The 27,090-nt window shown below is 33.7% G+C and overlaps 1 protein-coding gene across 2 annotated transcripts; it reads right to left on the bottom strand.

The window, feature by feature from the left end:
• Positions 1-1,668: 1,668 nt before the first annotated feature.
• Positions 1,669-26,486, bottom strand: LOC137837624 (tripeptidyl-peptidase 2). 2 transcript variants are annotated; one of them, XM_068646695.1, is made up of 34 exons: positions 26,091-26,486; positions 25,059-25,137; positions 24,889-24,962; positions 24,034-24,143; positions 23,849-23,929; positions 23,214-23,300; positions 22,721-22,863; positions 21,819-21,969; positions 21,618-21,740; positions 21,365-21,448; positions 20,899-21,086; positions 20,608-20,782; positions 20,389-20,510; positions 20,215-20,294; positions 19,376-19,434; positions 17,648-17,802; positions 15,190-15,368; positions 14,396-14,508; positions 14,160-14,330; positions 13,544-13,669; positions 13,328-13,428; positions 13,135-13,252; positions 12,602-12,681; positions 11,960-12,032; positions 11,401-11,486; positions 11,279-11,330; positions 11,064-11,198; positions 10,849-10,920; positions 5,223-5,315; positions 4,935-5,030; positions 4,683-4,781; positions 3,753-3,845; positions 2,884-3,087; positions 1,669-2,119 (listed from the first exon to the last, which is right to left on the bottom strand). In XM_068646695.1, exons 1-34 carry the CDS (start codon positions 26,302-26,304, stop codon positions 1,961-1,963), a joined length of 3,975 nt encoding a protein of 1,324 aa, XP_068502796.1. In that variant the 5' UTR covers positions 26,305-26,486; the 3' UTR covers positions 1,669-1,960. The 2 variants fall into 2 exon arrangements, with proteins under 2 accessions (XP_068502796.1, XP_068502795.1); XM_068646694.1 differs by having other exon boundaries at positions 2,884-3,120; positions 26,091-26,481.
• Positions 26,487-27,090: the final 604 nt, after the last annotated feature.

Here is a 27,090-nt window from a genome sequence, read left to right as displayed (position 1 = left end):
TATCTACAAAGCTTGCATAACGTGAAGCCTATTGTTTTTAGACCCCACTCACCATTTTAATATGCATACTCAATTATAACCAGTGAAGCCATAGACCAGTTTCTGATTAGTCATAGTCAACTCTGAACATAGACCACAAATATGAGTGCTGATAACAAAAAATATAAATTTTTATGCAAGTATAGAATAACTTTTATATTAATTTTATAAATAAATTCAAATTATACTTTGCATTGTTTAAAAATTAAAATGATATTTATTATATTTTCTATTAATTTTTTGACGTGTTACATTGAAAAATATAATTATATATTAAATAATTCTTTAGTTTATTGTAACATGAAACATAAATATATAATGGATTTGAGATTATATATCTAAATAATTTTAATTTTTATAAAAAATAAAAATAAAAACTTCAGTTGTAAAGAAAATAAAATTTAAAGTTAACTTATTAGTAAATAATATAATCATAACATAATGAATTACGAAAATTCCAATCTCCTCCTCCGTTTTCTTTATTGAAATAGTAGATAATAATAATTATAATAATAATAATAATAATAATATTATTATAATTATTATTATTATTATTATTATTATTATTATTATTATTATTATTATTATTATTATACGGATAAAAAAACTATAACAAAGATAAATATAAATAATATTAATAAGAAAATAAATAAAACAATATTAAGAATCTATCATTATTAAAGAGATTTCAGTAATGGCTCTCTTAACCGTCTTTTTAGTACGTCAATTTTTTCCATTTTTTCTCTCTTATCAATATAACTTATTGAGTAAATAATAAATATTGATATATTTTATTTTAATATAATAAAAAAATTTAGCTCTATTAATTATGTTTGCTCTTTACTAATTGTTACATGTATTTATTAAAGGAAAAATTTACCTTAATATGCAATAAATATTAAAAGAACCATTAAATATTTTAAATTTACAAAGAAAAAATAAAGAACAAAAAATTCCTTTCAAGGTTATGCATACTAACGTTAAACATATATCACGATTATTAAATATCAAACACATGTTTAATTACCCCATCACTATTCAAGTTAAAAAGAAATTACCAAATTAAAGTTTTTGTATGTGATATTTTTTCTTAATACTTGTCATACCAACTATTTATCCTACCTTTATTAATTTTGATGTTTACAAGAAAAGACTACCTACAATAAATAATAATTATTTTGAGATATTTTGTAATTATAACTATACACAAAATAAAAAATAATTATTTTGTAACTATTTTCTCTATAATAATTTGTAATTATAATAATCATTTTTATATCTTTTTAATTGTAATTTTAATTTTTATTAGCAAAAGAACTAGATACACATATGCATAACTAATAGTAATATAAATATAAAGAATAAATTTTTTTAAACCTTATAATCTTAAAAATTAATTTTTACTCCATTTCTCTTTCATTAACCACTTCTATTTCTATTAAGATTCCATCCTCCTGATTCCACAATTTTCTTGAGAACTTTATCAATTTCAGATTGAAGATTTTGGAATGGAAGGGTGAAGAAATAAATAGTCTCAAAGTAAACTACTCAATAGTTATAAGAGTCACTTCAGATACTCTAGATTCCAAATTGAAAAGAAAAAAGGCATAGGGAACAAAATCAACAAGATATGCAAAAACTCTTTATTTATTTATTACACTGAAGTAAATGGGATAGACGGTGCCTTTGATGTGGCAGCCACACTGAAGGCATAGCAATAAGCAATAAACTTAAATGGCAAAGTTCCGATGTCATGTTTGAAATACCCCAGGTCCAGATGCCCACAAAAAGATAAAGGATAGGTCACAATGTGAAAGGAGTAATGTTACATGAATTATCCTCAAATGCTAAATATTGAGGGAAAGGACATAGTTTCAAAGTCTTAACATTACTGTTCAGCACCCTACCCTATGGGAAGGTCCTAGAAGAGAGGCAAGCTTGGAGGGAAACGCACATGCATCCACTGTCTTTCATATGTGGCTAAATGTGTCCATCCAATCTCATCAAGCAAAGACAGTTTTAGATCGTAGAATTTCTTTTTGGCAAGCTCAGCATCATCTTGAATTATGTCACACAGTACCTGAATCGAAGGAGAATAGGTTCAGAAGCTGTTGGTGATTTATCTACCCAATGTCCCTTTACCCTAACAAACTATCATCAACAAAATATAACCACACTTGCATTGATGACACGCAAGAGTTACTTAATCGTTATAAATTATCTCATTGAGTTTTGTGACTTGGAATCATTAATCACGTGTTACAATACGCAATGATGAAAAAGACTGATCATACCAGTCAATTTCACCCACCTTTAAACTGAGTCTCTTGAGTGTCCGATTCATACAATCCACAAAACCAGACGACATACTTTTTTCTTTTCAAAGGATATCGTCCATAAAACCACAAGACATTCTTCCTAGTTTTTTTTTTCTATTTTTCTCAAAGGACTGGCTAATATAGTTTTAAATACTGACATATTTGAACTCATTTTAAGGTATGATTCCTGTTCATGATTAAATATAAATGTGTATTGCTTTATTAATATATCAGTTTATTACTTTAATATGTTATAAAATTTAAAAATATTTTAATTGCACTAGTTTTTAACTATGGTTAAACCATTGATGTCCCTTTGCTAATTCGACTATTAGTCCAGTTTTAAAAATATTGATAATACGTGACTGACTACTTAATAAATCTCACCTAGGAGGATCAAAGAATCGTGCCGGGTCTGCATAATCAAGTAGACTCCAGTGCCATACGATATTATTTGTAAAGTATTAATTAATAAATTGACGAGTTACATGCAGCAACCAATGCAAGACTTGCAAAAAATAAATACCTTCAATGCTGTCCCAAGCCTTTGAGCTCGCCTCTCACGTGTTACTAAGAGAATTCCATATTTAGCTGACTTCACATCAACCCATTTCTTCAGTTCTTTGAAATTCTCTTCAAACAAATCTTTGCGATCATCTGTAGATTGTTTTTTGTCCAAGCCTCCTTTTGCCCCTTCTGTGCCAGCCGAAGTTGGGGACTTATCTACGTCCTTTGATAATATACACCAAGTCAAGTCTGCCAACTTTTATTGGTAAAAAAATAATTAAATGTAACCACTATCATAATGGAACTGTGATGCATTTAAGGAGGGTCTCCGCATTTTCATCAGAAGAATAGTGCGGATGACTCAACTCGAACTAACCAAAGGAGACTATAAGTGAAATGCAAGAAATAAAATCCCATAAATATCATGCCCATGAGAATTGTAGTTTCACAAAAGATTATGAATTTACCTTGTATCCACAGTTAGTGAAAAGTTTTACATAGACATTCAATGAGATTTAATCATTTTATTCTGTCATACCGTCCTATTCATTAATATGATGGGGTTACACAGGAAAATCCAACTGCATGTCTCAATATTTTACACGCACAAGAGAAAAATACTGAAGTTGCCACCTCACATTACAGGATATTTCCTTTTCTTGGGTATATTTTCTATAATTTTATAAGATCAAGCACTACTGCTTCAAATAGCTACTAGGAAAAAATAAAACAACCTCTCTATTAACCTAACATGACAAATGGAACAGACTTCTCTAATAATATCTGCATGTTTCTTCACTTAGTTTAGCGTGTATTTAAATTATTGATGAAAATGTATAATAATTGCTCAAAGTGCCTGATCACAAAAAAGAATAAAGAAGCTCAAACCTTTAAAGACTCAATCTCTGCCAGCGCAAGCCCCTTTTGGTAGAGTGCCTCTGCCAATTGGTCTCGGGTTAACTCCATCTTTTTCCTGATATTCTACAGTGAGAATGAAAGATCATTAAAAGCGAACAAATTGCAAATAACCACTGATGGAAATGATGAAACAATAGGAAATTATCAAGCATTTGCAATTAGAAAGAAGTCCAATTCTTTTTTATTCTTGTAAATATAAGTTATATTATTTTTTTCAAGCATGCAAATATCAGCATACTGAGTGCTAAGTGCACTCGAGCATTCACAGAAACCTCTCTTGAAATGTATTGTACCATAATGCAGAGTGAAAGTAGTGAAAAATGTATTTATCAACATAGACAGAATAAAGTTCTATAATAAATTTGGTGAAGAACAATGTTAACGTTTGATTCCATTACTGTATAGAAATATTTACACCATAACAATTTATACAATGTCTGCGTTTAAATTATTCTACAGAAATATAACTAGTTGAGTCTTTTCAACAGAGTTCTCATATACTATTTGAGAACTTCCAAGTATGTACACACATTTCATAAGTATGTAGTTATATATCCAAACTTAAATAAACAGTCAACATACATAAGAGTATTTTGCAGTTCCCTTAAATAGAACACAGTGTAACTGTAGGATTTAGCACACATTAATAATGGTTGGTTTCAGCACATATTAAGTAGCTGTAGGACAACTGTCCACAAGACAGATAAGCTGTAATTAGTTCATGGGCTACTGTTAGTTCATTAAGACCTGCAATTGCTCTCTTAATTTACTGTCCTTACTGTATTAATAGATTATATGTATGCAATAACACACAGGATTTCTGCCTATCTTCTGTTCTTTAGAAACCATTTCAGAATCGGCAATGGAATAACAACTATTATTGAAGACAAGATTGGGCACCTCTGCTTCTTCTTCTTCTGGATCATTTTTTAGTGCAAAAAATTTTGCCAGCTCTTCCCTATCAATACTGTCAATCACCTCATCGGCTGCACCAATCACCTGCAAATTGCAATCATGATTTTTATAGTTTTATTTACACCAGCACAAACTTCAATAGTATAAATTTTCCACATAAACCCATTAGGACTCAAACTATTACTAAGATAACTAAGGTAGCAAGGATGAGATTATGAAGTGACAAGTGTCAAGTACCTCTTCATCATGATTAATTTTGTCTTTGACATTACTCCTTGAAACTAAACCTTCCAAAATGGTTGCAAGTAATGGAGTGTACTTTGGATATTCTGACTGCAAGGAAACATAACATATTCATGTACTAATTAATGGAAAACTGATTAAATTTATCAGAAAATATAAAGCCCATTACAATTTTGAAAAACAGAGAAAAAAAATCTTGCAAAATATAAACCAATTAACTGTGGGACTACAAAAATAAAATGAAGGCAAAAGACAAATTAGGACAAAATTTTAAGTACTGACTTTAAGCAAGGCAGATAGCTCTTTCCACTCCAAGCGCTCTTCACCAGTTTCTTGTTTTAGGCTTGCTAGAACTTTTATTTTAGTATCTCTTACCTGATGGACAAAGTAAAATTAAAGAACCACCAAGAAACTGAGATAAACATTGTAAAATCTTTAAAATAAAATCTACACCATGCTATCAAATTTGAGGCATAATTAAAATACAAAGGATATTTACAGTCATCTGTTTCATAACTTGTGTACAATATACATGCATGCTCCACTTAAATGGTAAAGGCATTTAAATTCTATCATCACTTTACCATAAAAGAAAAAAGTGCATACATCATTCACTCATTTCAGTCAAAAAGACTGGGTAATATTTAAGATAATGGAATATTCTAAAATAAATGCTTTCAAATACAGTATCAACAAGTAGAAAATATTCAATAAAATGCCATTGATTTGTGTTAGATATTATTAGATATAATTAGATATTATTAGATATAATTAGATATTATTTGATATTATGAGATATTATAGATATTGTTAGATATCTCATATTTATGTAATGGGCTTAGCCCATATGTTTCTTTTTCCTATATAAACATAACCCTATGTGTTCAATAGACACAAGGGATTTACCCTATTTTTTCTTTTCCTTTAATATGGTATCTAGAGCATAAGGTTAGGGTTTAGGGTTCAATTTTTATTGGGGAATCCACTATTCATTGGAATTTTCCAGCCACCACCCCCACTGTCTCGCCGGACCTTCGCCGGACCTTCGCCGGACCTTCGCCGGACCTTCACCGGACCTCCGCCGGACCTTCGCCGGAGACGCCGCCGGAATCGCTGTCGGAGCCTTCATCTTTGTTGCTCCCGCCAATTAACCGGTGACTGGATTTGTCCTTATCTTTTATGGCTTCTTCCGCTTCCGCTGCCACTATGGCTTCTTCTTCAGTCATTATGCCGGATTCATCTATTTATACTAATTACGTCAATGTTCATCTTTCCATTGACAAATTGGATGGAACCAATTATGACACTTGGGCATCAGATATTAAATTATGGCTTAAGAGTCAAGGTTATGTTGATCATCTTACTCATCCTACTCTTCCTGAAAATGAGGTTGTTCGTTGGTCGAAAATTGATGCTCAATTATGCATTGTTATCAAATCGACCATTCATTCATCTTTAAAACAAATTTTTCGTACCTATGAAACATGTTCAGAAGTTTGGGAACAAGCAAAATTATTATACACCAATGATACTCAACGTCTTTATGGTGTGTGTCAAAATCTTCTCACAATTGTTGCTCCCAAACGTCTTGATGGTACAATGGCAGAATATCTAGGTAAACTTCATGCTCTTCTTCATGATTTTAATGAGTTATTACCTCCTGCCTCTACTCCTTCTCAAGAACTAGAACAAAGATCCAAGTTCTTCATGTTATTGGGTTTACATGGTCTTCCTGATGATTATTCTCACGTTCGTGATCAAATTTTGGGATCTCCTATTGTGCCCAATTTTACTTCCACTTGTTCTACCCTTTTGCGCGTGCCAGGTAAACACACCGCTGATATAACGTCTCATGTTGATGACTCTTCTGCTTTAGTATCTCAGCATAATGATCGTACTCGCCCTCACAAGCCGGGCAAAGGGCGTCACAAGTGTGACCATTGTGGCAAACTTGGCCACAAAATTGACAGATGTTATGCCTTACATGGTCGTCCTCCTAGATCTGTTGCGGTTGCTCAAATTGCCCCTGTGCAACCTTCTACCATGGACCATACTTCAATTGATACCCCAAGCCAGCCTGCTATTTTCAATGAATTTCTTAAATGGTATGAGGATCGTCAGAATCCTAGTTCCACGGCTTCTGTTGCACATTCAGGTACATCTTTTGTTGGCCTCACTCACTCCACTTCCCATGGCCCTTGGGTTCTAGATTCAGGTGCCACTGATCACATTACTGGTAATAAATCTTTTTTCTCTTCCCTATCTACTACGGGTTATTTACCTTCAGTTACCATGGCCAATGGATATAAGGTACCATCACATGGTGTTGGTACTATTAATCTTTTTTCATCTTTATCTATTGATAATGTTCTTTATGTCCCTGGGTCTCCATTTAACTTATTATCCATTAGTCGTCTCACTCGTTCCCTTGACTGTGTTATTTCTTTTACCAAAGATTCTGTTACTTTACAGGACCGGAGTTCGGGACGGATGATTGGCACCGGATGTGAGTCTCATGGACTTTATCAACTACAGATCTCTGCACATGTTGGCGCAATTATGGATTCTCCATCTCTCATTCATGCTCGGTTGGGTCATCCTAGTCTTGCCAAGATGCAACAGCTTGTTCCAAGTTTGTCTAATGTGTCTACTTTATCGTGTGAGTCGTGTCAGTTAGGGAAACACATTCGTAGTTCTTTTCCTCGTAGTGTCTCACAACGTGCTTCATCTCCTTTTGCCTTAGTTCACTCTGACATTTGGGGACCAAGTCGTATTAAGTCTAATTTAGGATTTCAGTATTTTGTTACTTTTATTGATGATTATTCAAGATGTACCTGGGTATTTTTAATGAAAAACCGTTCTGAGTTGTTTTCTATATTTCAAATATTTTACAATGAAATTAAAAATCAATTTGGAATTTCCATCCGAATTTTGCGCAGTGATAATGGACGTGAGTATCTTTCTCATCCTTTTAAAAATTTTATGGCTTCTCATGGTATTCTTCATCAAACTTCATGTGCTTATACACCTCAACAAAATGGGGTAGCTGAGCGCAAGAATAGACATCTTGTTGAAACAACTCGTACTATTTTAATCCATGGTGATGTTCCTCAGCGTTTTTGGGGTGATGCTGTTCTTAGTGCATGTTATCTCATTAATCGCATGCCATCTTCAGTTTTAGATAACAAAATTCCTCATTCTATTTTATTTCCACATGACCCTCTCCACTCTTTACCTCCCAAAGTTTTTGGGTCCACATGTTTTGTTCATAATTTTAGTCCTGGTCTTGATAAATTATCTCCTAAGTCACACAAATGTGTCTTTTTAGGGTTCACTAGATCACAAAAAGGATATAAATGTTTCTCACCGTCTTTAAACCGTTATTTTATTTCAGCAGATGTCACCTTCAGTGAATCTTCCCTTTACTTTAAGTCTTGTCCTTCTCCTTCAATTTCTTCATCTAATCAAGTAAATATTCCTCTTGTTGTGCCTAGTGCACCTAACAATTCACCACCGCCGCCAACTCTTCAGGTGTATAGTCGTCGTCAACCGTCTCATCGTCCATCAGCAGACTCTATTCTGGTGCCAACACCTCATCCCCCTCCGGCTCCTATAGTTGAACCTCCGACTGTTGAACCTGATCTTCCTATTGCTATCCGTAAAGGTATACGTTCTACTCGTAATCCCTCTCCACATTATACTGCTTTGAGTTACCATAGACTATCTCAACCCTTTTATACCTGCCTTTCGTCTATTTCTTCTGTATCCATTCCAAAATCTGTAGGTGATGCCTTAGCCCATCCTGGTTGGCGTCAGGCCATGCTTGATGAAATGAATGCGCTTCAGAATAATGGAACTTGGGAACTTGTTCCTTTACCATCTAGGAAATCTGTTGTTGGTTGCAGGTGGATTTTTGCTATCAAAGTTGGTCCTGATGGTACTATTGATCGTCTCAAAGCTCGTCTTGTGGCTAAGGGTTATACCCAAATTTTTGGTTTAGACTATGGTGATACTTTTTCTCCAGTAGCAAAGATGGCCTCTGTTCGCTTATTCATAGCTATGGCTGCTCTTCAACAATGGCCTCTTTATCAACTGGATGTTAAAAATGCTTTTCTTAATGGGGATTTGCAGGAAGAAATTTATATGGAGCAACCTCCCGGTTTTGTTGCTCAGGGGGAGTCTTCTGGATTGGTATGTCGTCTTCGCAAATCCTTATATGGCCTCAAGTAGTCTCCTAGGGCTTGGTTTGGAAAATTTAGCAATGTTGTTCAACAATTTGGTATGACTCGCAGTGAAGGCGATCATTCAGTTTTTTATCGTCACTCGAGTGCTGGGTGTATCTATCTTGTAGTATATGTTGATGACATTGTTCTTACAGGCAGTGATCACCATGGCATCTCACAAGTAAAACAACACCTTTGTCAACACTTTCAGACCAAAGATCTTGGCAAACTCAGATATTTCTTGGGGATTGAGGTAGCACAATCCAATACTGGTATTGTTATCTCTCAAAGAAAATACGCATTAGATATTTTGGAGGAAATTGGGTTGATGAATTCGAAATCTGTTGATACTCCCATGGATCCCAACGTCAAGCTTCTACCCAATCAGGGGGAGCCTCTTTCAGATCCTGAGAAGTACAGGAGATTAGTTGGAAGATTGAACTATCTCACTGTTACTCGTCCTGATATTTCCTTTGCAGTCAGTGTGGTGAGTCAATTTCTTAATTCTCCATGTGAAGATCATTGGAATGCAGTCATTCGTATAGTGAAGTACATTAAAGGCTCTCCTGGAAAAGGTTTGTTATATGGTCATAATAACCATACTAAAGTCGTTTGTTATTCAGATGCTGATTGGGCAGGATCTCCATCTGATAGAAGGTCAACTTCTGGTTATTGTGTCTCCATTGGTGATAACTTGATCTCTTGGAAGAGCAAGAAACAAAGTGTTGTGGCAAGATCTAGTGCAGAAGCAGAATATAGAGCTATGGCCTCGGCTACTTGTGAGCTTATTTGGCTTAAACAGTTACTTAAAGAATTGCAATTTGGAGAGGTTACTCAAATGACACTGATATGTGATAATCAGGCTGCTCTTCATATTAGCTCAAATCCAGTTTTTCATGAAAGGACAAAACATATTGAGATTGATTGTCATTTCATTCGAGAAAAGATTATATCAGGAGATATCAAGACTGAGTTTGTTAATTCAAATAATCAATTAGCAGATATTTTTACTAAACCCTTACGAGGACCTAGGATTGATTACATTTGTAACAAGCTGGGTACATATGATCTATATGCACCAGCTTGAGGGGGGGTGTTAGATATTATTAGATATAATTAGATATTATTAGATATAATTAGATATTATTTGATATTATGAGATATTATAGATATTGTTAGATATCTCATATTTATGTAATGGGCTTAGCCCATATGTTTCTTTTTCCTATATAAACATAACCCTATGTGTTCAATAGACACAAGGGATTTACCCTATTTTTTCTTTTCCTTTAATAATTTGAATCAAGAAAGGTTATGAACTTTAGTGATAAGATAGTCAGTCAAATCAAAGGTGAATTAGTTAACTTCACTACTACAAGAGTCCCTATTTTTTCTTTTCCTTTAATAATTTGAATCAAGAAAGGTTATGAACTTTAGTGATAAGATAGTCAGTCAAATCAAAGGTGAATTAGTTAACTTCACTACTACAAGAGACCTGAGAAATCCTCATTCACATCCATTTACCAATATGTCAATAATGAATTTTTATAACAATGCAAATATGGAACAGAACACAATTGCCTTAAGAAAAGTTATGCAAAAAGAGTATGAATTGAACCTTATGTAAAAACAGGAAACAAATAACCAAAGGAAGCTCTTCTGCTAATGTATGACTTTCATAATACCTCTTCGTTTATGCGTTCTGAAACAGTCTTCTTGGAAGATAAGGAAGAACCTTTTCCCTTGTCCTCGTCAATCTTTCAAAATAATACATGTAATTAGACATTAACTTCAGTCACATTATATAATAGTTGATTCAACTACAGCACAGTCCAATGCTTGCTCAAATAGTAGTTATGAGCATGGGATCTGAAAGTAACTTTATAAGGCAGAGAGTGACCTTATTTGGGGGAACTATATAAGAAATTGTATATGAAGCAGGGTGCTTTTCAGGATTTTTATTTTCTCCCTGACCAGCAAATGATAGTTTCCCATATGAAATTGTCCCTAGCAATACAGATCCCTGTGGAGAATTCTGCAGAAATTTTAAAAAAAGCCGTTATACAGTGTCAGTATCAATAATATCTGAAATGCTGACAGTAAATAGCAATGTACCTTGGGAAGCTTTTCTTTTTGTGGTGGACCAATATATAATCCTTCTTTTATACTGCCAAAAAGCAAAAGTCAACACAATGACACAAGAAATTTAAACCAAGACTACAGACTTACTCACATACCCTGGAACTAGAGATGAGGACTTAAAGGAACCATTTCCCATCAGTGGGCCATCAGGTTGAGAGAAAAAGCTTAACCGAATGACATCCTAGAAACAAACAAAACATAAAAAAGATAATGAATAAACAGATAGAAAGAGTACTTCTAAATTTTAGTGGACCATACGTAATTTTTTACAGATAGACAGCAGAAGCACGTTCTGATAGAGGCATCTATAACTCCATTACAAATTATTTTCAAACAAAAGTGAGAATTACGAAACTTCGAGAATCCAGACAAAAAGTTCTTCAATTTGGGTATGTTTAACCCAACAGCATCATCTGATTTGTGTAATGCAGCTGCCATGTGTTTGTAATATTGTATTATCTAGTAAAAATACCATTTAATCATAGTTTCAAAACTCTCCCCTTGATAAGATTTATGGTGCCTCGACCCCAATTTTATCATGAGTCACATTCTCAAAGCTACTTCAAAAACCTTCAATCATAGTTGAAAAGCTCTTCTAGACTTCAGCAGCAATTGTCCATTTGTGAAATACTTAAAATTGAAATTATAAAATACCTTCTCTTCCAAATTTCGCTCAATGAATAACACCAAATGCCTCATCTTTTCCAAAATCTGCACATTGTCATGCCTGAAACAAATAAATTATAAACTATTATGAATGCAAGTGATGGGAACCAATAAGAACAATCATGAGAAATCATTCTTTATTGGATATAAATGTAATGATAACTCTCATTTTGGCATTAATAGGTAGAAAATAGAGTGGCTAATTTATTATTAGAATAGGTTTAATCATAAATATCATAGCAGTTACGTATTATTAGAATATGTTCAATAATAACTGTAATGTTGACAATTTAGGACAGAGTAAGGAGAAGTTAAATGCTATTTGTTCAACTGGTATTCTATCAGTAAGGGACAAGTTGAATGAACTTTTATGCATAAATATTTTATTAATCTAGAAACATTCTACTTGCGCTATGCTAGCTTTCTTATTAGAAGTATAAATAAATCAACCTTTCAAGTCCTCTTAACAATATTAGTTCACTACTAGCATTCAATCGCTACCAATGAATTAAAATATATTTCAAAATTTACACAGTCAAGTAATGCCATCAGGTCTATAGAAAGCTCCAATGCGAACAAAGAAGTGTGTTCACTCTCATCCAGGGTTTATGCTACGAAAAAGACATGTACCTCAAATAAAACTGTAAAGTATATTCTCCTTTGGGAAGATTAGAAGAACTCGGATAGACATCACCACATGAATATATGCGCTATAATCAGAAAAGATAAAGCATGAGATATAAAATATATCAAACAGATATTGTACATGTTATTTTAGATAAATGGACATTTTATTCTTTTCCCAGCTTTCTCCGGTAGCTAAAAAACATGAGATAATTTCCTTGGAGAAAAGTATTTCCAACCATGTTCAAGAGCTACCAAAATAGAAAAGATGTTGGAATACACCAAAGAAACAGATATCATCTGGCAAAGCCAATTACAGATTACACTGGCATTCTCACCCAATAGGTTATAAATCCCACTACTTTATAACCTGACTATCAGTAGATTATAATTAGTTAGACAAAAATTTGCAAAAATTAAAACTCAATTTTTATATAAGAATCCAAGTTAGATGCATCTTATTATTCATAATAATGAGAAAAAGAATATCTAACATAAACAATTTATACTTTTTAGAAGGTAACTGAATATTAATATACCTTGTTCGAGTCAGAAATCATGTAAAATTGGGACTCAAATTTAGTGTCATATATCCGGTCATTTAACAATGGTACGTGAGGTTTTATTTGAGCTCCATCTTCCAATTTGATCTTGTAGCTGCAAAATCTGGATACTGAGAAAAGGCCATCTACATTATCTAAAGACAAATGACACAAAAAAGTTATAGCTCACGTCAAAGTCAATGCCAGTATCTGCTTTCCAGAAGGAAGTTTGTCCCGATCTGTTGAAAGTGCAATAATCTTAGAATCTACTGGTCGATATGGTACCCTAATCTGAAAGTTCAGTATACATTAGGAAACAGGTAAATCTTATTGGTATTCCAAAACAACAGCATAGCATAACAGGATATTATAAATACAAGGACAGAAGTAGCTTTAAAAAGATAACCTTGTTTAGAATTGCCACAGGTGCAAGTTCCTCAGATACCAGTAGAGTTTCAGTGTCAATCCTAACTGGTGCGTCACTACCATCAAGTATAACATCTTGATTGACTTTTATTCCGTGAAACACAACCTGGAATTTTATGTAGACAGTAGATTTGTATCTTCAATGCAGAATGAAATAACTCATCATATCCCACTTTATAAAAGAGATCATACATGAAGCCCAAACAGATCATTCATGGAAAAAGATCCAATTATGCTTTCTTCAGAGATTTTAATATATGAAAGGGCAACAAAAAATTACTGTATCAAGAGGAAGAAAAATCGTGTTTATTCAGGAGATATTTCGACGGCCTTCACCTTTTAACATTTTAAGTTCCTGATTTGTTGTATAGATGAAAAATGAAAAAATATCAACCATTATCACACAATACAAGCAAGGTAATGTAAAAGAACTGAGATGCTTCTAACTAGCATCAATTACCAAAAGTAATAGGAAAAATCATCATGTGCCATGCAATTCAAAATGTAGAAGATTTCTCTTTTTATCAAAAAGAAACAGCACAGTCTATCCAAATATCAGAGAGTGGGAAAATTCATCTTCATAAGAATTCTATTACCTCAAAATCCACACTCGCAGTCTCATGACTCCCTATGCCACTTGACCAGAACTGAGAAATGACTAGTTCCAATGTCTGACCACTTACTACCCTAAAGGCAAAGCTTTTGGCAGCAGGAGAAGGAAAAGTTACAGCAGTCTCCCATTTCAAAGGTCTTTGCAGTGGGCACAGCTGGGATAGAATACATGTCAACAAGAGTACTGTAACCTGACAAAGTTTCAAACCACAACTCATACCTGAACAGCATCCACATAAAATCTTCTTGCTGTGTCGAAGTCTGATGTTTTCATCGTTGCTTCGGCCCAAGTTGCACCATGGGGCACTTCGATGTATCTTCTTTCTATATGGCCTAGTGAAGCAACAAACAAAAAGCAAATATCCGAAAGTGTTAATTTAAGTATATGCACTTCTTTTTTGGTCTAGGATTAGTATATGGATTAGGCTATTGTGTACGACCCTTGTGCTACACCAGCACTCACCCAAACATGAATAAGATCTATATAAAAGTAGCCTAACTAAATAAGTAGGAGCATCCCCTTCATAAGTGTCGCCCACTGTAAGCACTGAATTAGGGCTATATACATGAAACTATAGAAGAATTGTGAATGGAATGCAAATATGAGATAAATAATTTAAGACAAATCCAATAGAGAAGAGAACGGGTACTGGGGAATACTTATGTTATGGTTTGGTAGCTATGCATTATGTTAAGCTCTAGGGAAGAGAGAAACATTCAACTGAACCGTGTTTCCGACATAACATGGGTGCTTTATTTATATTGAGAAAAAAACAAGCAATACAACAAATAGAGGATAGTTAGTATCCTCTAGTACCAAAGACATGGTTTGGGAATAAATAAAAATGTTCTTGATAATACATATAGAATCTATTGCTAATTATATAGGATCGATCAACTCCTTATTTTATTTTAATAATTATAACAGATTACATGTAGATCCCAGATTTAAAACCTTAGTAGGACACCAACGAAAAGAAGCATGAAGATTAAACTTAACCAACTAATGCTCACCTGGCTGGAATAACATCTTTGAAAAAGAAATTTGTGGAGGCAGGTTAGTTACAGCCTTAGGCTTTGTTATGGTGATTGGAATTCTGAAAAGAGGACCACGCCATGGAGCTTTGTAGTCAATACCATAGACCTCGAAGTAATGAAGACCATCAGAAAGATTGGAAGGATCAACCACTACACTGAAAATGGGAGAAAACAAATTGTCATTAAGAAAACAGAACTACAAATTAACATTAGTTAACAAAAACTCAGTCAAATAACACCATTAAAAAAGGAGATCGATCCTAATTCTATTCTAGTTCAACATAGTGAATTCTATTCTAGTTCAACATTGTTGTAAACTACTTTTAATAGACTGCTTATTCCATAGTTTAAATTAGATTTCTATTGGTTTGGTTAGACTTTGGACCATTTTACCTAAGAAATTAATTATTTTTCATTAAACACTTATGCATAGTCTGTACTGTATAAAGTAGTAATTGTTATGTCATTAGTTCACGCAAATTGTGGGCATTTTTAATAGACAAAAAGTTGCCTTATCATTCTACTCCAACAATTTTAATATTGTCTTATCGGTAATCCCAAAGCAATGCTTGTAAGAAATATCTAAAGATATTTTAGAATATGTAAAAGTATCTTAGATGATATAACTCATGTATAGTATATAAGTAAGATCAAACCTCACTTTACAATCTGATTTTGTAGAATTAAGTTAGAGGACTGGATCAAGTTTCTAAGATGAGAGCAGAGTGTATCCTAACAAGTTTTGTTAGGTTTATCATACCACCCACAAATATTTTAAAATTTTCCATTTCCGTCTGTCAATGTGTTCTCTGAGCATTATTTTAATAGTTGGCCCGTAGTTTATATGTTATTGATTCTGTTATTATTCTCATTTGTAAATAAAGACCCCTATGTGTGTATTTTACACAAGGGATATCAATCCTAAATACATTTTCTTCATTCTTAATATGGTATCTAGAGCTTAAGGTTAGGATTCAATTTTTTTTGGTGAACCCACTGTTCGTCGTCACCGGAGTTGTCACCGTCGTCAGAATCTCGCCGGAGCGTTGTCATCGGAATCTCACCGAAGTCGCCGTTGCTGGAATCTCGTCAGAGTTGCCATCGTCGAAATCTCATCGAAGCCGTAGTTGCCAGAATTTCCGTCAGAATCTCGCCGGAGCCGTTGCTGCTTTTGTCATCAATTGGATAGCAAGTAGATCTATGGATCCATCTCCTACTTCTAAGCCCAATCCGTCTCTTACCACTGAGCCCAATCCCTCTCCTACCACTATGCCGTCGGTAACTGGGTTTGTAGCTTCCTCGGCAGGGAGATATGTTGCAGATATTATTGAATTACATTAAATAGGGATATATGACATGATTTGATAAAGAAATATCTTGCCAAATATTTCACATTATTATATATTTTGTTCCTTGTTATGATATCTCTTCTTCATTATAAATAAGAATGTTCATGTGTACATAGACCTCACGGAATTCATTTTTAGAAGTGTACCATTATTTTGGAAAAGGTAAAATCAGTGAAATTTTGTTGAAAGAGGAATGCTAGCAACACACTTTTATCATTGACTGAAATTTCTTGAAAATCACAAAATTGTGTTCCTATCACATGGTCTTCAACAAAACCCCAATTATAATTTTATAGTTTTTAATAAATTTTTAACCAATACTAGTAAGTTAGAATGTGCTGCTAACACTCCTCTCATTGAAATCCTGGGAAATTTTAATTGGACTTTTTGGAAGTAGGCCCCCTGTTTTCACTTTCAAGTCAGTTGGGTGGTAGTTATTGATCTTTGAGGCTTGCATTATTTGGATGATCTTGTGGTCATCTGGGTTAGCTAAAAATCGCAAGTAGGGTTGTGCAAGGCAGCAATGTGTCTACTTCAAAATTATTATAAAAGTAAAATTGTACCATGAAATGGTTATATTTGATATTGATTGAGGGACATGCCATGAACAAAATTATGATAACAAAAACACATTGCTTCACAAATGCAAAGGAAGTGTTTTCACTCGAGCAGGAAGGATTGACAGAACACAGGCAAGTTAAGGAAATCATTTCAATTCCCCACAAAATACATACATCAACCTATTAGCATAGAGATAAACCAAGAGAAAGAAAGGTATTTACATCTTTTTTCGGAAAACTTTGCTCATAATTTTATTAAGGAAGAGCTGTACAAAATTGAAATATTAACACATAAAGCTAAAGACACAGAACTCAAACAATTTGATCAACAGAAACATCGGTACATATCTAATAAATTAATTAATATTGAAATAACAAAAATCAGGAGTGTATTAATTTCAGTTTATAACCAACTACAGTAGACAAGAGGAAAGACCGTTCTATCAACACATTCAATGTAAAATTATGTAAACTTATGCAATATATGCAAAAAATGAAAATAATGGCAAAGCAAAGAACACTAACTTGAAGGTGCGACCATTATTAGTGAGCAATAGATAGTCAGGGGCCTTCACAACTGCCTCTTCTGTAGAATGTAATTCAATGTACTCCTCAAATGGAACCAAATCCTCTAAGTTGTCAGCATCTTCATGAAATTTTGGATTAACTTGAACTGTCCACTGTGAAAATATTCAACCAAAAGTTTGAAACGATTACTAGCTGAAATCAGAGGACCATCAGTGAAATTTACAAGTAGCTGATGAGAAATTAGAATTTTGAAGAGTAGAAACGACAAGAGAAGACACTTGCAAAGTTGGAAGATGTAATATATCGGCACGGTAAGTCAGCCAAATTAATTGGGAGATAATTATGTTTGGCATATTGCTATTAATTTAAAATTCAATAAAACAATTAACTACTGTATAATTTTTCAGCATTATACCGTTAATTATTTTGGAGGTCAAGTACTATGCACCACTATCCCCAACTGATAACTACCTACTTTATGAGATTGGATTAATGGACCCTCTATGTATGAAACTTTGGTTTAATAATCAAGTAACCATTACACTGCATCAAACCCAATGTATCATGAAAAAAAGAATTGAACACTTAAAAGTCAATTGTCAGTTTATTCAAGAGTTAGGTGAAAAATGGAAAATTTATAATCCCCAAGAACTAACAAAATCAAAACCGGAATAAAAGGGGTGGGGGCAAGGAAAACCTAAGAACAAGAAACATGCAACACATCAGGTCAATTTTTCCTAGACCAGATGACAACCACCCAAAAATAACCATGAGCAGAACCCCACAAAGAATGTACAAAGCCTACTTCATCCTAGATGACCTAGAGACATCAAACGTACCAAAGAAATACAGTAAAGATTCTAGCATGTTTTTTTTTCCAACAAAGTACACCAAATACACATGCAAATTGAAAGCATTGCAAAATCCTTGTTTGAGAAAAAAGATTTAGCCAACACTTATGCATACTTCATGCTATAACCGGAAAATAAAATTAACTAGTAGAAATCTTCAAGAAGCCACTTGATGGGAGTAGTATATATAGGAAGAGTAACCAGGCCCTTTGTTGTACATAATTGGACTAAGTAATGTAGGTTGTACAGATTAGGAATCAGAATTATTGTTATTGACAACTTGTAAAAACCGATAAGTCATTATTATTGTTTTCAAAAACAATTCTCTACTTTGTAACATTTGTTATTCCCTTTACCACATTTCTACTTTCTAAAAGTCTGTGTCCTGACTTGAAGAAAACAGGAAGAGAATGACGAGACATGTCCCGAGGTGTTTCTGCTTTCTTTTTTTAAAAAAACTATTAGCTTTGAAAACAACTTTCAAAACTTAATAGATTTTTTAATAAGAAATTGATAGCAACATATTGTAGAATTGTATTAAAAAATATTTTTTAAACAGAAAAAAAAAGTGAAAAGGGAATCAAAAATACAATTCCTCACCATTTTTTTACCAACAGACAAGCCACAGACTCTAATTTTGTTGTTTCATTTTCATCTTATGAATGGCATAAACTAGTATAGTAGCATTGTTAACTCTTCAATTTCTCATCATTTTTATAATTCCTGTATCAGTTAACCAATATTGGATCCAAGTACAAATCATCAGTAATTGGTTTTCCCATCTTTAATTTCACTCTACAAGTTTCAAAAGACCTGACTCAGTCATTGTGATCAACAATGTAGTGGTGCAAAACAAGTTTATCAATGATCTCACCTCAGTAGATTGCATGCAAGCACTAGCCTCCCTGAGGTAGATTCCCCTTGATGAAGGATCTGTCATTAGTAATCATACAAAAGTATAAGATATTTCTCTACCGTCTAGCTTTTCCTCCAAGACAAGTTACATGTAAACTTTCTTAATTTCAATTTAATGTTTTCGAATCTTATTAGTGCATCAAGTTGTCTAATTAATTGGATTATTTATCCATGGGCATGAACCAACTATCTATTAGGTGAAAGCAAACGAATTACTCTATATTTAACACACCCCTCACACAAGAACCCTTAGTCACACAAGGTAGACTGGACCCCACACTCTTATTAAAAGAATGAAGATTAAATTCATCTGATAACATTTAATGTACGGTCTGTTAAGAAGTCCCAAATCACCTGCCTCGAGTCTTGGAATGTGGTTTATAAATCTGTTAGGCAACTTCACTTAATGCCAATTGGTTTTAAGATGAAATCTAACATGGTATCATAGTCTATAGCTCATATTGGCCATCACCTATGCTGGTAGGGTTGCCTAGTTTGGCAGGCAAATGTGGAAGGGGAGTGTTAGAAAAGTCCCACATGGCCTGTCCTAAGTCTTGAAGTGCAGCTCATATATTTTTCAGACAACATCACTTGATTTTAATTGATTTTAAGACGAAATTCTACACCAACTGCCCCATAAGCTTAAGCCGTTAGGTGAAGACATGCAAATGATTTTAATCTCATGTACATAAATGACATACTACACTTTCTACAGTCACAAAGGAAAAGACAAAAGATAATATCTTTCCTTTTATTGTTCAAATAAAAAGAAGGTAAAATATAATGGTAGAGACTCACTAGTTTTTCCAGATTGTTGGATTTTTATTTGATACCAAACACTCGAAACATTTTGACACTTCTGTATATATTCAAAAGCCCTGTCAAAGAGTATATGATTTGAGTCAATAACGGTCTAATAACTAGCATTTACTAAAATTTCCATTGAAGTAAAAACTGGACAAATTATTTAACTTGTCAACTTGCATAAGCCCTTGTCCAGTGGATAATTTATCCTCAGGTAAATCACCTATGGGGACTGCAGTATTTTCAAGTGCTATCCTCACACTGTATGGACTCACAGGAATTCCCTCAGCCTGCATGCAGATCAATACACACTCGAAAAACTAGAGATATATGTGCAAGTAAAGACAACTACATAAGATAAGCTACAAAAGAACCACATGCAAGAACCTTCATTGCACTTATGACCAATGCAGTTCCTCCACAGGCTGATGGTGATGCCATTGATGTCCCATTCATGAGCATACGCCGTTGCAGAGTCCATGTGGGAACAGGAGCAACAGCACCACCCGGAGCACTCACACAAACACCAAGGTCTCCATCACCTGTTGGTCCTCGGCTAGACCTGTATCCATCAAAAACATGGAATGATAATTGATGCTAAAAACTAAGCAAAAAAATTAAAAATGAAGGATATAAGAAGTCATCTAATTAGTAAGTTTTCAGGGAAGCAAAATATACCAAGTGTATTCAAGCCCATCAGAAGGAGGTTCAACAACACAATGAGCACCAGCAGCCATAGCAGGAGACACATATGCACCAACACCTATGATACTTGAAGAAGTACCACCAGGTGCACCAACAGTGCTCAATGCTGGCCCACTATTACCAGCACTGCTCACAAATATCAGACGATGCTTGTTCACCACCTAGAAGTAAATCAACCAGAATATCAAATACTTAGTGTTAGATATTATTAGATATAATTAGATATTATTTGATATTATGAGATATTATAGATATTGTTAGATATCTCATATTTATGTAATGAGCTTAGCCCATATGTTTCTTTTCCTATATAAACATAACCCTATAATATACACAAGGGATTTACCCTATTCTTTCTTTTCCTTTAATACTTAGAAAATACAAAATAACGTGTAAATGATACAAGTGCCCAACTAAAATCTCAAGTCTAAGAAAATACTTCATTCACAAGGTCAACAAAGCGCCCATAGTCTGGTAGTAATGTTCCTTCACCATAACTCATGTTGATAAGGTCACACTTATGCTGAAAAGGAAATGTAGAATGTCAATCATTAAAAGTCTTCTTTATGCAGGATGTTATAAAATCCAAAAACAAACTCAGTTCATCAAACAGACAAAAATCAAAGACAAATCATATTTCTCTTGTCAGAATATCCAGGATAATTAGCTAAAGAAGGAAAATTTTGAAGCACCTCCACAGCTGCTATCAGTGCCCGAGTTAAACCAGTTCCTGTTTCCATTGAACCTAAGCGAGAATCCCCAATTTTACACGATATTATTTGCGCGCCAGGTGCAACTCCATTCAACAAGGGCTCCTAAAAGCAATATTGTATATCAAAAGGCTATTCCTCATAAGAATATTGCACTATTTGAATAAACTTATATATCAGTACCTTTGGGTGGAAAGCAGTAGCTATACCAGCAACATGGGTGGCATGTGGAGAACTGTCAGTTACGACACTCAAGACATTCCCATCATTATAGACATTAACAACAAATGTACAGGCATCTAATTTGCTGAAGACACCATACTTCCTCTCTATCCTGAAAGAATAGGCAGTCACAGTTAGCATTGAAACCATATATGATTTCAATGCATACCCCACTTAGTAGAAACAAAAATGACAATAATTTCTTCAATAGACAAACAACATAAGTTTATTTTTCTTCAATGGCAAAGAAAATTAATTCAGGAACATCTTAATTAAGGTAAAGGTGGGTAACAAGCTCTTCCTCCTACTTGTTAAGTTGCTCCTTTTTTAATTTCTAGGAAAAAGAATGTTGTCTATTTGAAATTTATTCTTATTACATAAACCAGTAAAACATCTAAAATACCTGAAAGAAGAACCAAATATATTTAGAAGCACTGTTTGCAGAATGGCATCTAAACTGTTTTGATGTAAAAAAATTGTTTAATATGATCACGTTAAAATCAAGGGTCAAACTGTTTCAAAATAAATTTCCAAAAACACAACAGCACTCAGAAACTTCAATCCCATTCAACTCATTTTAAAGTTTACTTTATATTTAAAAGATGACATCATTTTTTCATATATACAATATTTATAGTAGCACTTTGTTGTAGTCGAAATAACTCAGGAAATCAAGGTTGGAATCAATAGAACAAGGTTTCCAAACCAAGGGCTGCATGCAGTGACAATCAAACCTAAGGTCCTTTGTGGTAGGAAATTTGTTGCCAAAAAGCATCTGTCAATTTCACGAGACATCTCCAGACAAAAGCTATCAACTAAGATTAAGATTTATAATAAATATTAAAACAGGGAACTAAGTGTACCTATAATTAGTTAAAGGCACAAAATTAACAAGCTTCCCGCTATTTGGATCATCCTCCAGACTCTGTGTGTCAAGGGCAACCCTCCAAACCTCTCCATCATGCCAGACAACAGCATCTATGACAGGCCCTCTATCATCATAGCTCTAAAACATGAAACAGCATCCCCTTTTCAAATTAAGGAATTTCAATTGACAAAAATCTCAGTGGAGCACAAATACAATACAAGTATTAATGTTTCTCTTAATTTGAATATTTGAATCTTTGAGACTGGTGAGAGAGAGAACAACAAGAATTTCATTATCTGCGAGCAGGGTGGAAAAGATTTTTCAAATATTATTTCATACAGTGACAATCATTGTATCATCCTCATTCCACAACTTATGAGTGTCCTATAACATTTTAAAATCAAATCAATAATTTATTTCCTATTTCAAGCACAGGAAAAGGCAGAGACCCAGAGAATAAGAAGTAAGATTACATGCTCAGCACTCACCTCAGATTGCCTTCTCAGAATATCAAGTCTATTCTGGATATCTTCCCGGGCCCTTTTAAGATGTATATCATCTACCTTGATGTGTTGCTAGAAAATGTATCATGGTTTGTGTTATATAGAAACAAAATGATATACAAAAATAAGCAAGATAGCTATCCTTAAAATTAAGAGTATTATCTATCATACGATCTTTCTTGCCAATCAAAAAAAAAAAATCTATCATATGATCTAGTAATTAAAAAAATCAACAGAAACTCAACAGTTTTCAATCATTAAATGAGAATCCAGAAGGAAAAAAATAGCACATCACACAGTGCTAAGTTATACCCATATTCGTGGGCTGTGTTTAATCTTTTAAGGAAAATTCTCATTTGTTCATAATAGACAATAGCACACAGAGGCACTACTTATGAGTACTTCCAGTAATAACATTAAGAGAATACACCAATGCAGTACTAATTAATGTATCAACGGGACACAAGTAGGAAGGTGCATTAACAAAAAGAGAAGATATTAACAGCTTGCCCTGGCAATATTCCATACATACTAAACTAAATGTTGAAGTCTTATGAGTACATTATACATAATTAAAGATTCTACAGTCCTGGTAAGAATCAATTAAATTTCCAATGAACCTGATCAAAGTCAGCAAGTTGTTTTACAGCCTTAGCAATTTCCTCCTGGTTTTTCTCATCCCACTTTTTCTTTCTTTCTTTCTGCCAATGGAAAATTCAAAAGAAGAAAACAGAAATTAGATTTAATAACCAGATGCATGAAGCCTAAAGGGAAACTAAAATATTTCCTAAGACTGCAGTACAACCTTCAAACGAGAAGTCAAAGTTTCCGTGAATAGCTCATAAACCAATTTATAACCCACATGCCATTCACCAGAAGGATTCTTCCATGATGTATTGATAACCAATGATGCCCCTGTAAAATAATTTTCAGGAAGATTGAACCACAGACACGAGCTTAATAATTCAATGGTTCATTTCCTTGAGTAACAAAATTGAATAAATAGAAAAGGGAAGAAACAGGCACCAGAGTAGGAGATACATGCATTCACATAAAGAATTAATGAAACAATGGACAAGTGTGTACTTGTCTTAATTTTTTAAAACAATATAACAAGGTAAGCATTTTAAAACCAAGAAAACAAAAAGTTCAAATATAGTATTCAATCTGTAAGCATAAAAAATCATTATCCTGTAAATAATAAAAAAATGGAACACTGACTCATCAACAGAAGGGTTGTAATTAAAGAACATGCTATTCTATAACTACTCTGGGAAAAAACTATCTTCACAGATTTTTATGACTATTATTTTCTTCAAAACAGTTTTAGAATAGTATATACAAAACTGAATTCCAAACCAATAGAACAAAATTAAAACCAATCCAGCCATTGCATTCATATTTTGTCTCTTAACTAGGGTATCCTATAAATGACTTCTTTAATGTACATGTGATCAAGAGTAGCAATTTGCTTTCAGACTGACCTACTCACTGTAATAATTGTCTAGCTTCATCCCAAAACAAGGTCACATAAACTGTGCACGTAGTTTTCTTTTACAAAATACACCCTGATTTACAAGCAATTACAACAAGAAATACTGAAAAATGCCTAAACGTAATTATTTGTACAAACAGGCTACAAAATGTTCCTAGCACTAACCTGAAGCCCCAAAAATATGACCGTCAGCATCAGCCTTCACCACCTTTGAGATATCAATATCACCACTTCCTGTGCTGAGGAAACAAAAAGTGCCGTTATATTTATTGGGAAACCAGTACACAATTAAAAGAATTATCAGCTAAATCCAACATGAAGTACTTTCTGTTTACCAATCAATGACATCGAGAACTTTTGGTTTTCCATCCGAGGTAATCTGTAATCCATCAGCAGCAGGGTCTACACCAGAATCTGTAAACATGCAAATCTAATGATTGAACAAATTTGGCATATAAACAGTTAACAAATGCAATCATAGTATAAGAAAAACCTGCATATTATAAGAATACAAGCAACGTAATCATTACTCTAAAAGGCATTCTAGCAGCGTCAGCAGATTAGATGGGCACAGAACCAACAAAAGAACAAAGTGCAGGTTATAATCATTACTCTGCAGTCTAGACGGAACATCGAAGAAACGCTCTGACCATTATAAAACAAGAAAAATGGATCCAGACTATAACCAAAAGAGAAAATATGCAAGCATAGCTTGGGACGAAAACAGCGTTTATCTTCATCACTAAATCCAAACAAAAAAAAAAACAATTAAAGATTAGAAGACAACAAATCCTCGATATATAAATGCTGACACAACACAAAATCTTAATCCCAGCACTTCTTACAAACAAAACATTCTAAAGCACTAAAAAACACTTCATTGGCCCAACCAATCCAACATGGTCACCACAACAGGCTCTCTCTCTCTCTTCAGTCTTCAACAGGTTCTCTTTCTCAGTCTTCAACCGGTTCTCTAACCAAAAGCCAAACCGCAGAAACGGACATAACTAAATCAAATCACTTCAATTCCAAAACAACAAACTCCACCAATTTCAGCATTTCTTCAATTTCTTTATATCAAGTCCACGACAAATCTCCACAAATGCGAACCAAACGCACAATTAATCCGAAAACAAAAAAAAAACTGAAACGCATCTTAATTTTGATTAGCTGCACTCTCAAAACTTCAATATAATATATCACATATGAATCACACAACAATTTAAATCGAAGTCTCAAACACAGTCCTCAACTCTAGATTATTTCCAATCGTTCACTTCCAAACATTTCAACATCCGAATTCTAAAACAATTAAAAAAATAGAAGAAGAAGGCGTAGTAGACTGAAAGTCAACGGTGCAAGAGTACCGAAGATTGCGATGAGAGCGCCGCGACCGTCGTACTCAGGATGAGCGTCGAGGAAACGATCGACGCCAATCTCCTTCTTAGGCATGAGCGAAGCTAGGAAAGTGGATTCGTTCAGCTTGAACTCGCGCAGAGAGGAAGAACCATCTCTATTCTTGTTACTGGTGTTGCTGCTGTTATCGCCGGTGGTGGTGGGAGTGGAGGAAGAACACGGCATTGGCCTGTGCAAGATACGGTGGCGTTTCGATGAGAAGCTCTCGAAGGACGAAGCTCTTTGTGTGTGTGAGCGCGTGTGTCTGCGAGCGTGATCAGTGTATTGTGTGAGAGTCAGAGCCTCGGGAGTGATGAAAATGGAGATGGTGATGCGAGGGTGGGTTGCGTGTCCGTCGTTGGTTTTGTTGTGATGAAGAGGTAGAGAGGGTGTTTTAGTAATTTTGAACGAGGAGCTGACGTGGCGGTAATTTGATCCAAATAAATGGATTTAATCAATTTTATTTGGAATTTATACGCATGGTGTGTATTTTGTGCAATAAAGAAGCACACTAATACGATATCGATACACAAAAGTCCATATAATTTTTAAAATATATAACACATATTTATATATTATATGCAATTATAAATTATATAAATTAATAATAAAAATTTATGTGTATTAGGTATGTTTTAGAATTTTTTTTAGTAAAAAGATAATTTTTATTATTGATAAAAAATTTATTTTTTATTTTTATAATCATAATAAAAATTTATATAATAAGTTTGAGTTTTGAAAAAAATTAATGTATTTTTTTTAAAAAAAAATTTGTGTTAGATCCATATTAAAATTGTTAGAAATTCATTAAATATTTTTTAAATTAAACATTTTACCGATATATGTCCTATTATTATACGAGTGTAGATGTTCGATACAGGTACGATACGGACATACCATTTAAGAAAAGTGTCCGAATTTAGAACTTTCAAACACTATTATCAATAAGTAAAAAATTAAGAGTTAATAAAT

Source organism: Phaseolus vulgaris, chromosome 4, assembly GCF_000499845.2.
Source record: "Phaseolus vulgaris cultivar G19833 chromosome 4, P. vulgaris v2.0, whole genome shotgun sequence".
Classification (NCBI taxonomy): Eukaryota; Viridiplantae; Streptophyta; class Magnoliopsida; order Fabales; family Fabaceae; genus Phaseolus; species Phaseolus vulgaris.
This window is presented reverse-complemented; position numbering and strand designations above follow the sequence as displayed.